The sequence below is a fragment of the Martes martes genome (genome assembly GCF_963455335.1).
Source record: "Martes martes genome assembly, chromosome: 8".
NCBI classification, from domain to species: domain Eukaryota; kingdom Metazoa; phylum Chordata; class Mammalia; order Carnivora; family Mustelidae; genus Martes; species Martes martes.
This window is the reverse complement of record NC_137895.1, coordinates 47,854,502-47,867,359: the sequence shown is the minus strand read 5'-3', so window position 1 is coordinate 47,867,359 and position 12,858 is coordinate 47,854,502. Positions and strand designations below refer to the sequence as shown.

General features: G+C 44.0%; 1 protein-coding gene across 1 annotated transcript in view; it reads right to left on the bottom strand.

Moving 5' to 3' along the window:
* CPM (carboxypeptidase M) overlaps positions 1-12,858 on the bottom strand; it is a 71,689-nt gene that overhangs the window by 19,209 nt on the left and 39,622 nt on the right. Inside the window, exon 3 of the mRNA XM_080811025.1 lies at positions 9,142-9,239. Coding sequence (XP_080667151.1) covers positions 9,142-9,239 — 98 coding nt within the window. The remainder of the gene's footprint in view (positions 1-9,141; positions 9,240-12,858) is intronic.

Genomic DNA, 12,858 nt, shown 5'->3' with positions numbered 1-12,858 from the left:
CATTTTGCTAGATAGGTTTCTGAAGTACACTGTTAAAAAGCAGGACTGAAAATAAAAATGGTCATATCCACCTACGATTATCTTATGTAGCACCAGTGACTGGGAAACTAGAGACCTACAGGAGATCTCGTTTTATAATTCCCAATTGTGAGGACTATTTTGTTATTATAAAAAAAAAAGTCATCCACACATCAGCCTCATTACAGAAAGATTTGACTAGACTCGATCAACGTGTCTCTATAACCCTGGGTTCAAGGAATCTGCTTCTGAGAAAGGAATGCTGGCCTCTTACCTAGGATCAGCTGCTGCTGAGGGTTAGTCCCTGGGAAATGTGGGGCCGTGGTGATTAGGGGCTGGCTCTAGAAGCACTCATGGAGGCAGTGAGCAGGACAGGAGTTTCCAGTTACAACTCCAACCATATGAACTCACTGCGGTGCAATGGATGAGCAATCCTCGAACGGTCATTTCTCCCTCTAGTCCCCCCACCGGCAAGGAAAGAAACCACATTTTGTGAATCTGTTATCCTAATGAACATGGAATACTTGAAATCGGGACTCAGGAGATTTGGAAGATGTAAATTACATTTTCACAGATAGCCATCAATTTCAGAGTGGAAATATATTCAATTGACTTCACTCTTTTCCTACTTATTTCTATCTTCTTCTACTACCTTGATTTTTTTTTTTTTGTTAAGATCTTATTTATTTGACAGACAGAGATCACAAGTAAGCAGAGAGGCAGGCAGAAAGAGAGGAAGGGAAGCAGGCTCCCTGCTGAGCAGAGAGCCTCATGTGGGGCTTGATCCCAGGATCCTGGGATCATGACCTGAGCCAAAGGCAGAGGCTTAACCCACTGAGCCACCCAGGTGCCCCTTGATTTTTGTTTTTATAGTCAAAATTGTCAGCTTATGGGGCACCCGGGTGGCTCAGTGGGTTAAGCCTTCAGCTCAGGTTACAATCCTGTGATCAGCCTTACATCAGGCTCCTTGTTCAGCAGGGAGTTTGCTTCTCCCTTCTGCCTCTGCCCTTGCTCACTCTGTCTCTCAAATAAATAAAATCCTAAAAAAAGAAAAAAAAAACACAAAAAACTGTCAGCTTGAAAAAGTCCTTACAAACTAATAACCAAAAAAGTCAAGTAAGCCACACACTAGGTTTCCAGTTGTCTGTTTTAGGAGCTCAAGCACTCTGGAAGCAACCTCATGAGCTACGTGCTGGCCAGTGGAAGTGCCTTGGTGCATCTCGTTTGTGAAAAGTTGGTTTACATGTGGAAAGTGTGGCGATTTAAGGAGCGTTCTGCCGAGGGGTGGGTGAGGAGGAGAAGGTTAGAGAAAGGGAGGAGGCCGTGACCAGGAGTCACTTGTAGCTCCTGAAATTTCTAAACGTCAGTTGCGCCTGTCAGATGGTTGGTTCAGTTAGAGGACGAATCAGGAAGAACCCCAGGTCCATCTGAGTCCCCAGTCAAGGACAGAGGAGCCATGTCTGAGTCCCCATGTGGCTCAAGATGTGACTTTCCCTCAACTTTCTCAACTGAATAATCTCAAGCATGCCACAACTCAAGACGGGAGTTGGCAAAGACATTCACCCAACTCAAAGCAAATGAGAACAAAGAGGAGTCGAGGAGCTACAGTTAGGCTACAGAACGAGACTGAGGCCCGAGCAGAACGGAAAAGTTAATGTTTATCATTAACAGAGGGCAGGGGCTTGGGGAGATAAGTGTTCCTACCAAGGGCTTAGAAGTAGAAGATGCTATTAACAGCTAAAAACTATGTATTTTCAATGATTACAATTTCCAAGTTTTCCCTCATTTTTTTCTTGACTTTGGAAGAATCTTCTGATAATTCCTTATTTTGTGAAAATATTTATCAAGTTCACTGGTTACTTGAGTTTCACTTTGGTTTTATCCTAAGTAAAATGAAATCTCATACTTATTTAAAGGGTAACATAGAATATGACACCCATTTTATTTTATATCCTTTTAATTCTTCTCATTCTCTTACTACAGAAAATCCACAGATTTCTAGAATGATGTTTGGCAAATATTAATGATGGTTATTTCTGAGCGATAGTATTCTGAATAATTTTTACTCCTTTTATTTTTCTGGCATCACTTTTTTTTTTTTTTTTTTTTTTTTAAAAAGCAGAGCAGAGAGCCCGATGCGGGGCTCCATCCCAGAACCCTGGAATCACGACCCGAGCCAAAGGCAGAGGCTTTAATCCACTGAGCCACCCAGGTGCCCCCTGGCATCACTTTTCAAAGAAAACCTTTATTATTTTTACGAAACCAATAAAATCATGATTCTTTCAAGTAAACAAATGTAAAGCTGAGGTATTTTCTGTTTTGTCTCCATATTCCAAAACAAATCATTAAGTCCTTAACTACAGAGGATAAGTAAAAAAAACCTTGGAAATATGGTAAAGAACCAATAAAGAGTCCGGTAATTTAAAAAATGCTGAGGTTAAACAGCTAAAATTTCAGGGAGTTAAAGTCCTCTCTTTTTGTTGGGCTATATTTTGCTGCCTTCCTAACAGCAGATTTATGCCAAATATTATTCAAATTAATTCTTCCCAACCTTAGTATAAATGTTTCAAGCACTCATTCATGTTTTATGCATAAACCTCCCTTCTTTAAAATTAAGTCTTTGAATATGAAACCTTAGAGAGTCCAGATTTTTAAAAAAGAACACGGTCAAAGCAATCCCAATAGCTTAATCAGCTTTCCATTTAGCACGCTCACTTCCTCTCTGTGAGGGTGTAGACTTCGTATGAGAATCCCTCATGAAGAGACTGAAAGGCTGGATGAACACACCAGTTTTGGGAGCCTTCAGTTAAAATGGCAAAACCCAGAAAGCAGAAAATAAATTCTCCATCAGTTTGAGTTTACATTCAAGGTGGAATTTGCTAAAGAGATAAAAATGAGTGTTCTAGCTCTTCGAAGAATGTTTTTTAGCAGTGAAAAAATTTTTTTGAAGAGTCTATAATCTAGGTAACTGAGAGAGAGGGAGAAAAAAAAAAAAACCCGAACTATCCCAATGATGGAATCTGTTTCTAAAAATGCTACACTATAATGCAGCTTCTCAGTAAAAAAAAAGCCTATGAGCTCTGGGGCTCTCCAAATGGTTATCGATTTAATTCATATGTCTGATTGCCTTATTAAATCCTTCTTCAAGGGGCACCTGGGTGGCTCAGTGGGTTGAGCCTCTGCCTTCAGCTCAGGTCATGATCTCAGGGTCCTGGGATCGAGCCCCGCGTCGGGCTCTCTCTGCTCGGGGGGGAGCCTGCTTCCCTCTCTCTCTCTGCCTGCCTCTCTGCCTACTTGTGATCTCTGTCAAATAAATAAATAAAATCTTTTTAAAAATAAATAAATAAAAATAAATCCTTCTTCAAATATCAGCCTAAATATTTATTACATTATCTAGCAGACTTTCCCCCGGTTCCCAAAGTCTGGATTCATGATCTGCACATGTGGCCCCAGAACTATGCATGCCTGTGTTTCTCCTAATACCACCCACATACACTACAATGGCCTGACTAACCCTGACTGACCTTGACTGACCACCCCAACCCCCACTCCATCTTCTAAGCCTAGAGGGCAGGGATCCTAATAGGCTCTCTCTGTAGAGCTGGTGTCTTGCCCTGCTCTGGGGATGTAATGTACTCAATAAATGATTGCTGATTACTGCTGACAAATCCATCACAAGGTCAAGACTATTCTAAGGAAGAAATGTGGGGCACCTGGGTGGCTCACTGGGTTAAGTCTCTTCCTTTGGCTCAGGTCATGGTCTCAGGGTCCTGGAATTGAGCCCCGCATCGGGCTCTCTGCTCAGTGGGGAGCCTGCTTCCCCCCCCCCCTGCTTGCTTCTCTGCCTGCTTGTGATCTCTCTCTGTCTAAAATCTTAAAATATAAAAAAAGGAAGAAATTTCTGAAAACAAGAGGACTTAAGCTGCTTAATGAGGGCAGACGTACAAATGATCAAGTTATTTCCTTTGAACCATTTTCAACATTGAACCATTTTTCCAGGGCCAAGGACTCAGGATATCTGGTCACTCTAGCCCAGCCTTTACCAAAAGTGGAGATGAAGAGAAAAAGCACAATTACAGGAGAAATAATACATGTTTAAAAAGAATCAGATATCTCTTCTGAAATAAAGATTGATTCTACCTCCAAAAGGAAAAAATTAATGCTTTAAAGCCACCCTGCATGACTGAGGACATTTTGCTATCATCTTGTATAATGGTAGAAAAAAGAACTTGGCAAATGGCATCTGGAAGGACAAGCTTTAATTTTTTTTTTTTTTTTAAGTACATTTGGAACCTGTACTGCATGTTGACTACATCTCAGATTTCCAACACAGGCAAAGTTCAGATATTATGTCTTAGTGTTCATATAAACCATTAAAATACCCTCTAAATACAAACATCTAAGCATACAAACTACATCTCATAAATTGTCTCTTACATGCCTAAGAAGGTGTGTGTGAAAATAATTATCCATTATCCTTTATTTTTGGGTTGAAAAATATGGTCACTGTTATTCAGGGAATGTTTTTGCTTTCAATTTATATATCTAGAATACAATGAACTATACGTTAATGCCACCCAAATCTGAAATTCTAAGTGTGATGTGGATACTTCAAAAGTCTACCCTAGGGACACCTGGGTGGCTTAGTGGGTTAAGCGTCTGCCTTCAGCTCAGGTCATGATCCTAGGGTCCTGGCATCAAGTCCCACTTCGGGTTCCTTGCTCAGATGGGAGCCTGCTTCTCCCTCTGCCTGCTACTCTCCCTGCTTGTATGTGTGCTCTCTCTCGCACGCGCTCTCTCTCTCTGACAAATAAATTAAGTAAAATCTTAAAAAAAAAAAAAGTCGACCCGAATAACCCATCATAATAAAAGTAATTTAATGATGTTTGAGAAATTGGAGCTTAGAGGGGAAAAAAAGCATCCAAATTGGCAATTCAGTTAAGCATAACAAGCACATATTAAAAACCTCCTCCCCATACTACTTAAGACCTCGGCCCTGAGGTCAGGGGAACTTTGTGAACCCCGCCTGTGACCTCTACTTTGCCTAGTACTGGATTAGCTGAAACTACAGGCAGTCAACTTTCTCAGCACTCAGTCATGCCTCACTTCAGTATTTCCATCAGAGAGCAATTAGAGATGTCTTAGTAACCTAGAGATTAGCCAAGATTTTCTTTTTCTACAAAGTTTAAAAACCATGGGGTAGGAGACAGGCACAGACAGTGTGAGGAGGCCTTGAGGAAGGAAAAAGGAGTGGATTTTCCCAGGCTTCTCCCCTGCCCACATCGAGGCTGAAGGTATTAGATGTTCCAGCTTCGGGGCCTGGTAGATGACTGGTTATAGCTTACGACAAAGCCAGCCAGGAGCAGAAGGAAGGCAAGGGGGACAAAGATCCCATCCTCAAACAGTGTCAGGATCAGTGTAGGGAGGGGATGGTAGGGAGCCTCATTCAGCGTGTGCTGGCATCACCCCTTCCAAGCAGAAACCCTCACTTGATTTCAGCTATGTCTGTGCAGCCGACTAGGAGCCTGCATAAGTCAAAACTAGGATCAGGGCTTCTACAAGGCAACCTGTCCCTGTGTGCGTGCACAGAGGGCTCAGATAAATGAGAAAAACACCTGCTAGTCTTAGGAAAATGAGAAAGATAGAAACTCAGAAACACTTCTCTCACGTTCTGAAAAGAGCATGAATACCAGGTGGCAAAGGCTTGTCAAAGGGCGCTGTTAGCTACCCTGCCTGACTCCACAGCTATCAAGGACGGGGAGGCAGGGAGTACAAAAAAGAAAGGGACAGAGAGGGACTAGGATTTCTATCCAGCATTACGTAAGAGCTTGCCACTCTTTTTTACATGTTGAATAACACCAACTCTTCTCATCAAGGGGCACTGTTAGGTGTCCATCCAAACAGATCATAGATGTACACGTCAAAATACAAAGAGTGCAAACAGAACACTTAGAAGGCAGCAGAGAGAGTCAAGGAGGCAGACCCATAGCTGGGTGAGGCCTGGTGCTTGGGCTCAGACTCAGACAGCCTACCACCAAGCACACCCTCCACCAACCACTTAGTGTAGCCCACACTCATTAATGTTGGCTCGTGTTATCATGAGCTTGGAAAGCACGGTGGAGAAGGTAACTTGCCAGTCTGACCAACGAGGCATGGTGAGCCGGTGTCGTTGGAAGGATGTGAGCCAAAGACAGGGTGATGGGAGACAAGAAAAATTTTGTACAAGGAGGGGTAACATCACTTCATTTATAACAATACTTGCCTGCAAAGGGGCCATTTTAAGTTGACTTTGCTACCTGAAGTTTGCTTTTTTGCAACCCTTAGCATCAGCCAGATTAATCCATCTTCATGATTCCTAAGGGTTTATTAGCCAAAAAGTGTTTCACCTAAATACAACAAACCTTTACATTTCTCTTCCATTTGGAAGGAAACAGGGACTAGAGGCACAAGTTCAATGATACCTTATAGAAGGAAGCAAAAAATCCAGAATGTGGGACATTCTGCAGGACAGATAACTGATTAGGTTTCTATGAAGTCTAGAGTCATGAAAAGATCCTTTAAATGCTAGAGTAAAAGATCCAGGCGAATGGACCACGTGTGATGCGTGGTCCTGGACTGGATCCTGATACAGACAGTCTGGGGGACATCGGAGAAACCAGAAAGTCGGGTAGAAATGTAAAGACAGGATAAACTCTTATTGAAAGGGTAGCTAATATTAACTTAATTAAATGTTACAAATAGCAAATCAGCATAGCTTATTTAATAGACATGAACACATGCACACAAAAACATCTAGAAGGAGAAATAGTAAGAAATTAGCCACTTATTTTTGGAAGGTCAATATACAATGTTGATGGTGGTGATTTATGTTTTTTCTGAGATGCTCATGATTGATTTTATAATAACAACAGATCATTTTTAATTTAAAAAAGACTGGATTCTGAAACAAGGTATAAGAACATAAGGTAAAAAGCCATGGGGTTAAATAGCAGGTAGGATCAGCGGAACAGGGTCTTCTTAATGCGGCTGACGCTCACTGCCATCTAGCTGTGTGCTAAGTGTGGGAAACACACACTCCTATGTGGGGTGGGGTCCAGGTATGAGGGGAAACATTTTAAAAAGAGTGTGATCACTTTTGTCTACCAGGCCATTCCGAGCATATATATCCCCTGAGGAATTCTCCACACGAGGCCCACGGGACTCCTAGAAGATCCATACGTCCTGAGGTCAGTACCCAAAATCTGTGGCAGAATAGCAAGGCATCCATCTAACAAAGGTGAGAACCAGTGCCCTAAAATGTTAGCTGTATAGCTTTTTATAGTGAGTTCTCAAAAATGCTCTTTCAATTCCAAAAGATCTGAGAGCAGAAGGCGGCTAGGTAGTTGGACCCTCTGCTCCAACAGACTCATCTGTGTGAAGCCATCACTGTCCCCAGCTCTTCGCGGCACCAGGAGGGCAGAAGGTACAAGATCTCACGTTCAGGGTAAGTTCCTCAGTGGCCCATGAGCCCAGACACTGTAACCAGCTGGGACACGCGGGGGATCACACGGTCTCAGGTCCTTGCCCCAAGGCACACGGGGACTTTACCCCCTCTCGACCTCAGTCCTGAGCATTCCTCAAAGACTCAGGGTGAACGACAGCCCCGATTTGAAGGGGATGCCTTAACTACCTGGACAGCAAGAGGCCAGAAGTCTGGGAATGCACATGTTAGGAAGAAGCCAACTCAGAGGTGAGTGAGGGAAGGGACTCTGGCTTGTCCTTCAAAGTTTCAGCTCGGAGGACTATCTCTGAGCCGCGCACTGGAACCTGCGAAGTGCCAGGCACTCAACAAATACACTCCTGCACTTAACGCGTGCTCTCGGCCTCCTACTGAAGCTGGACTCCGCAGGCCTGGATCCACAGACGACACAGCGAGGGGCACGTCCGGGCTGCCTTCTGTGGCCAACAGCTGTCTTACCACAACACCGGGCAGACTCAAGTCTGACAGGCACAGCCTGGCTGCACTCAGGAAAGTCATGTGGGGACTGACCCTCCCTCCGCCCACAAATCAGGCCCCCTGGCCTACACCTTCCTTAGAGGTGAGCATCTGCATCCTCCTTCCGCTTCGAGAAGCAGCCCCTGCCAGCAGGACAGGCGGGGCAGCGCGTGGCCTGAGAGGAGGATCCTGCTCGCACAGAGCCTGGGTTTGGGGAGGCCGAAGCCAGGACAGGAAGGCCAGCACCAGAGAGAGCCTGCCACGGCCTTTGCCAACTCCCCAGTGTCCTCACAAGTCACAGGGTTGTACCTAGGGGGCTACACCTTTACGTCAACATTCCTTGAAGGTAAGCATGTTTTAGAGGTCGCTATACACATTGCCATGTGAATTTTCTTGACTGTGATGACTGGGAACTATCTTTCCCTTCCACTCGACTGCCCAGGCCCATGAGGTCCTGGGAACAGAAAATACCACAGCGGTCACATTCCCAGAATCCTCCGAGGGAGCGCGGTAAGAGCTGGAGACGCGCCCTCAAAGGCCTGACAGGAATGACTGCCAAGCAGGAGGGGTAAGGGGATAATATGCACAACAAAATAAATAACATGACATCAAACGAAACAAAAAAAAATGAGAGATTATCTCTGAGAAGTTGGAAAAGAGGAGAGACATTATTATAAAATTAAAGAGCGTTTGTTGAGTAAGAGAACCTGACGTTTGATTGCCCCAACTTCAATATTGAAAACATGGAATAGAAGATTATGAGAAGGTGACAAAAGCTTTCAAAACGCCAGCTATTAGGAATTCGGACAGCTCTCTGGAATCTTCTGTCTTGAGTTCAAATATAACAGAGCTCCTTAGCTGGGTCATCTTGATGCCCACCGGGAGGGGGGACTGTCAACCTTGGACGGGTTTCGGGGACTCAGCTGGCCGTGCAAGGCTAGGGTAGCTCCGGTGACCCTCTGGGGGCACTGGCTGTGGTGGCTGCCAGGCCCGATCCCTTAAATTCTCCCAGAAGTCCTCACTGGAAGACCTTTCCAGATTTTTGGAACGATTTATACTGCTTCCTTCCTTAGCATTTATATGGAGCACAAGAGACCTGAGGGGAAGTGTCCCTGGTGACATTTCAGATATTCCAGCCGCACACATACCTCGTCTCCGTGCATGTTGGCCACGTATTTGAACTCTGGAATCCCAATTCTGTGCTCCTTTGGGAAGCGCCCCACGACAAGAACCCACAGGTTTCTGCCTTTACAGGGAAGAAAGAGATAGCAAAGTAAGTTGTGTTTGCAAATGACAGACGAGCTCTGGGAGAATGAGCAGAGAACACAAACTGCTGCTTCTCCCACCTGACCCGCGTCTCAAGACGCCCAAAGTGGGTGATACTAACCCCTCGCGCTCAAAATGCTTAGTTCACTTCTAGCCCAACCCCTCCGATTTAGCACAGATATTTCACTTATTATTTCAGAATGTGATTTTTAAAAATTGAAGACTGATTAGGCCACATGGGTCTGCTTTTTCCAAAACACATGTATACTTGGCTCTGAGTTCCTAGTGCTTTATAGAAATGAACTTGCTCATTCACCCAATTATACATACTTAAGTTATAGTTGATGGCTGACTGGGAGGGTGCTGTAATTCTCAGTTCAAAGAAAGTGAAGAAGCAACAAGGAATAAAACACAGAACTCAGGAGGGAGATGGTTTTTAAAGTAACAAATCCGGAGTCTGGTGTCAAACACCGGTATGACACGGCTCCTTGAGTGTCCTTGATGTGCGTGAGTCCTGTCAAGAAAACCGCAACCAGAATCCATCCTAAGGATGCCTCAAGGAATACTTCTAAGTCCTAATCCTGCCATGAGGAGCATGATTTGGGCAAGGAAGGGCAGGGACCAAAGATCACCAAGGATTTGCTCTGTGTAGACATTACAGTCGGTACTCGGGTACATGTTATCTCAGTAATCCCTGGTTATGACCCACGGAGATGGATTTTCAACCAAACCTCACAAATGAGAAAACTGATCTTCCAAACACTTAAGCAAGCTGCTTGTGATCACACAACCAGTAAGAGGCTGTGATCTGAGCCCCAATGGCAAGACGTGACCTATTTGACTTCGATTCGGGGGCTCCTTCCACTAAAGAAAACTGCCCGTCTCTCAGGAGGCGTGGATTCCTAATCGGTAAAATGAAGAGGTCCCTTTCAGTTCTAACATCGACTCTTTAAGTCATCAGCCTCTCTTAATACAAAGACTTTAAAATTAGAAATTGAGGAATATGTTCAAAATCTATCACACGCATATACATTCAAATACCTGTGACATCGAGCCTTCTGTGGAATTCAAGAGCCCGGTGGTGGGAATATCACAGCAGCTAATGGGCTAATGGGGAGCAGTTCTCCCTGAAATTTCAGATCCAGTCCCTTAAATCAGGGGTCCCACAGGCTGAGGAACTCTCAGTTGCCATGAGGAATCCAGGAAGAAACAGATACTCAGCCTGTCTTTTTTATCATTCATTCTCCATTTATTGTAACAGTATTTTGGGTACATGTTTCATGAGAGGGTGATGCTTTAAATTTTATAAACGCAGGATGTCCCAGAAACACCCCCAAAGTGCCATTTATCTGACCGGACTAGAGCGGAGTCCTCATTCACTCATATGTTCACCCAGTTAGTATGACTCCCTCCAGCCACTGAGACATGTGATCAGACGGCACAGGTATAAGTTATACTCTCCACACCCAGGGAGCTTCTGATCTAGTGAGAACAGCAATGTGCAAAGGTATAATTGCACTAGACGGTGACATACACGGCCACAGAAGTGTATCTAAGGTACTGTTGTGTATGCAGAATAAAAGAAATGGTTCATTCTTTCCAAGGAGGGAGATCATGAAGAGCTTTACAGATGACTTCTGAACAGAGTTTGGAAGAATGATTCTAAGCTGCCATGTGGACAAGTATAATCCATCCCGTGATTTCCCATCAGAACCATTTCATTATCCAGAACCTTCTGTTCCCCAGTAGGATTTCTCAGGTCATCTGGAATTTCAATTCTTTTTTTTTTTTTTTTTGAATTTCAATTCTATGAAGTTAACATTTCCATGTGAGCAAAGTTTTGTTTTTGTTTTTTTGTTTTTAAGGCTGGGTGTGGAGCCTACTTTAAAAAACAACAACAGGGGCGCCTGCGTGGCTCAGTGGGTTAAGCATCTGCCTTCAGCTCAGGTCAGGATCCCAGGGTCCTGGGATTTAGCCCCACATCAGGCTCACTGCTCAGCAGGAAGCCTGATTCTCTCTCTCCCACTCCCCCTGCTTGTGTTCCCTCTCTTGCTGTGTCTCTGTAAAATAAATAAATAAAATCTTAAAAGAAAAAGCACCGCCACCACCACCACCACCACCAAAAACCACAGGACTTGAACTCACAACCCTGAGACCATGACCTGAGCTGAGATCAAGAGTCAGGAGCTTAACCAACGGAACCACCCTGGTGCCCCAGGGAAGAACTTTTTCTGAACAAGCTAAAAAACCTGGCTCTTTAGGTTTCCTTCTGCAGAATGCTGTTTTGTAGCTATTAATGCTTTTTTTTTAAATTAATGCTTTTAAGGCAAAAATAATCACAGATATGTACAGAATATGATTTAGTTCCCTCACAGGCAAGGGGGAAATTCAATATCATCTGAACATAATACTTAACAATTGTTGTAACTGTATAACACCAGATTTGCAACAGCTGGTCTGTTACACAAGGCTAGGACCTAAGACAACAAAACCTGACATGGAGATCCAATCCTAATTGGCTTAAGGAAAGAGGGAGACCAATAAAACCTAAGTAAAGAAGCACTTTATGTGCAACTCAGTCTCAATTTTTGCATGAATGGCCCCTAAAGGAACTGCAAGATGAGAAAATTTACCTTGAAATACCTCAGTGGCGTGAACTTTGAGAATGAAAACCAACCAATAATCCTAGAAGATATTCATGCAATACTTCTGGAATGACAAGCTTCTTGAAGGGTTTTAACCTCCCTTTTCAACAAACACTGGCCATCTCTGGCTTAGACCAAAGTAAATGCAGAAAGGACAAACTTTACTTTCCACAGTATGATTGCCAAGGTCAGGGTATTTAAACTAGATTTTTTTTTTTCCTATCAAGGTTGGAAAGGCTACCCTTGTTCCCCCCTCCTTTTTTTTCAAGATTCTTATGTATTTATTTGACAGAGAGAGAGACCACGAGGCAGGCAGAGAGTGGGGGGGGAAGCAGGCTCCCCGCTGAGCAGAGAGCCCGATTCGGGGTTCGATCCCAGGACCCTGAGCCGAAGGCAGAGGCTTAACCCATTGAGCCACCCAGGTGCCCCATTTCCCCTAATAGCAGGTGTGCTGAAGAGTTCTGAAATGCTTGGCCTCTTTCTCTTCACTACAAAGTAAATGAAACCTGGATTCCAAATATTTTAGTATCTATATTATGTTCAGGAACTTGGACTTTGACACAAATCCCAGAGACGTGACACAGGTGCCTAACTGGGTTTGCTCAGAAGATCAGGAAAAGCTTTACAAAATTTAGAAGGATTCACAAAAATCCAAACAAAAGAAAGCAGGCAAAACGTGTCAGGAAATACAGGAATTCGGGGAAAAGCTCATGGCAAAATGGAGAAAACTAAGCTTCAACAGGTAGGAATGGGAGGAGTGTCGTGCCCACATCAGAATCACCTGGATCCTTGGAAAAATGCCAACCCCTGAGCCCCAGCTGCTAAATCGAACTCGGGGTGAAGTTCAAAACTGCATTTAACAGGCGGCCTTGGTGATTCTGAGGCACATTAAACTTTGAAAGCTGGCTGAGGCGGTGAACATTCAGATAGATCTGGGAGGCCCTTGGTTTTTAA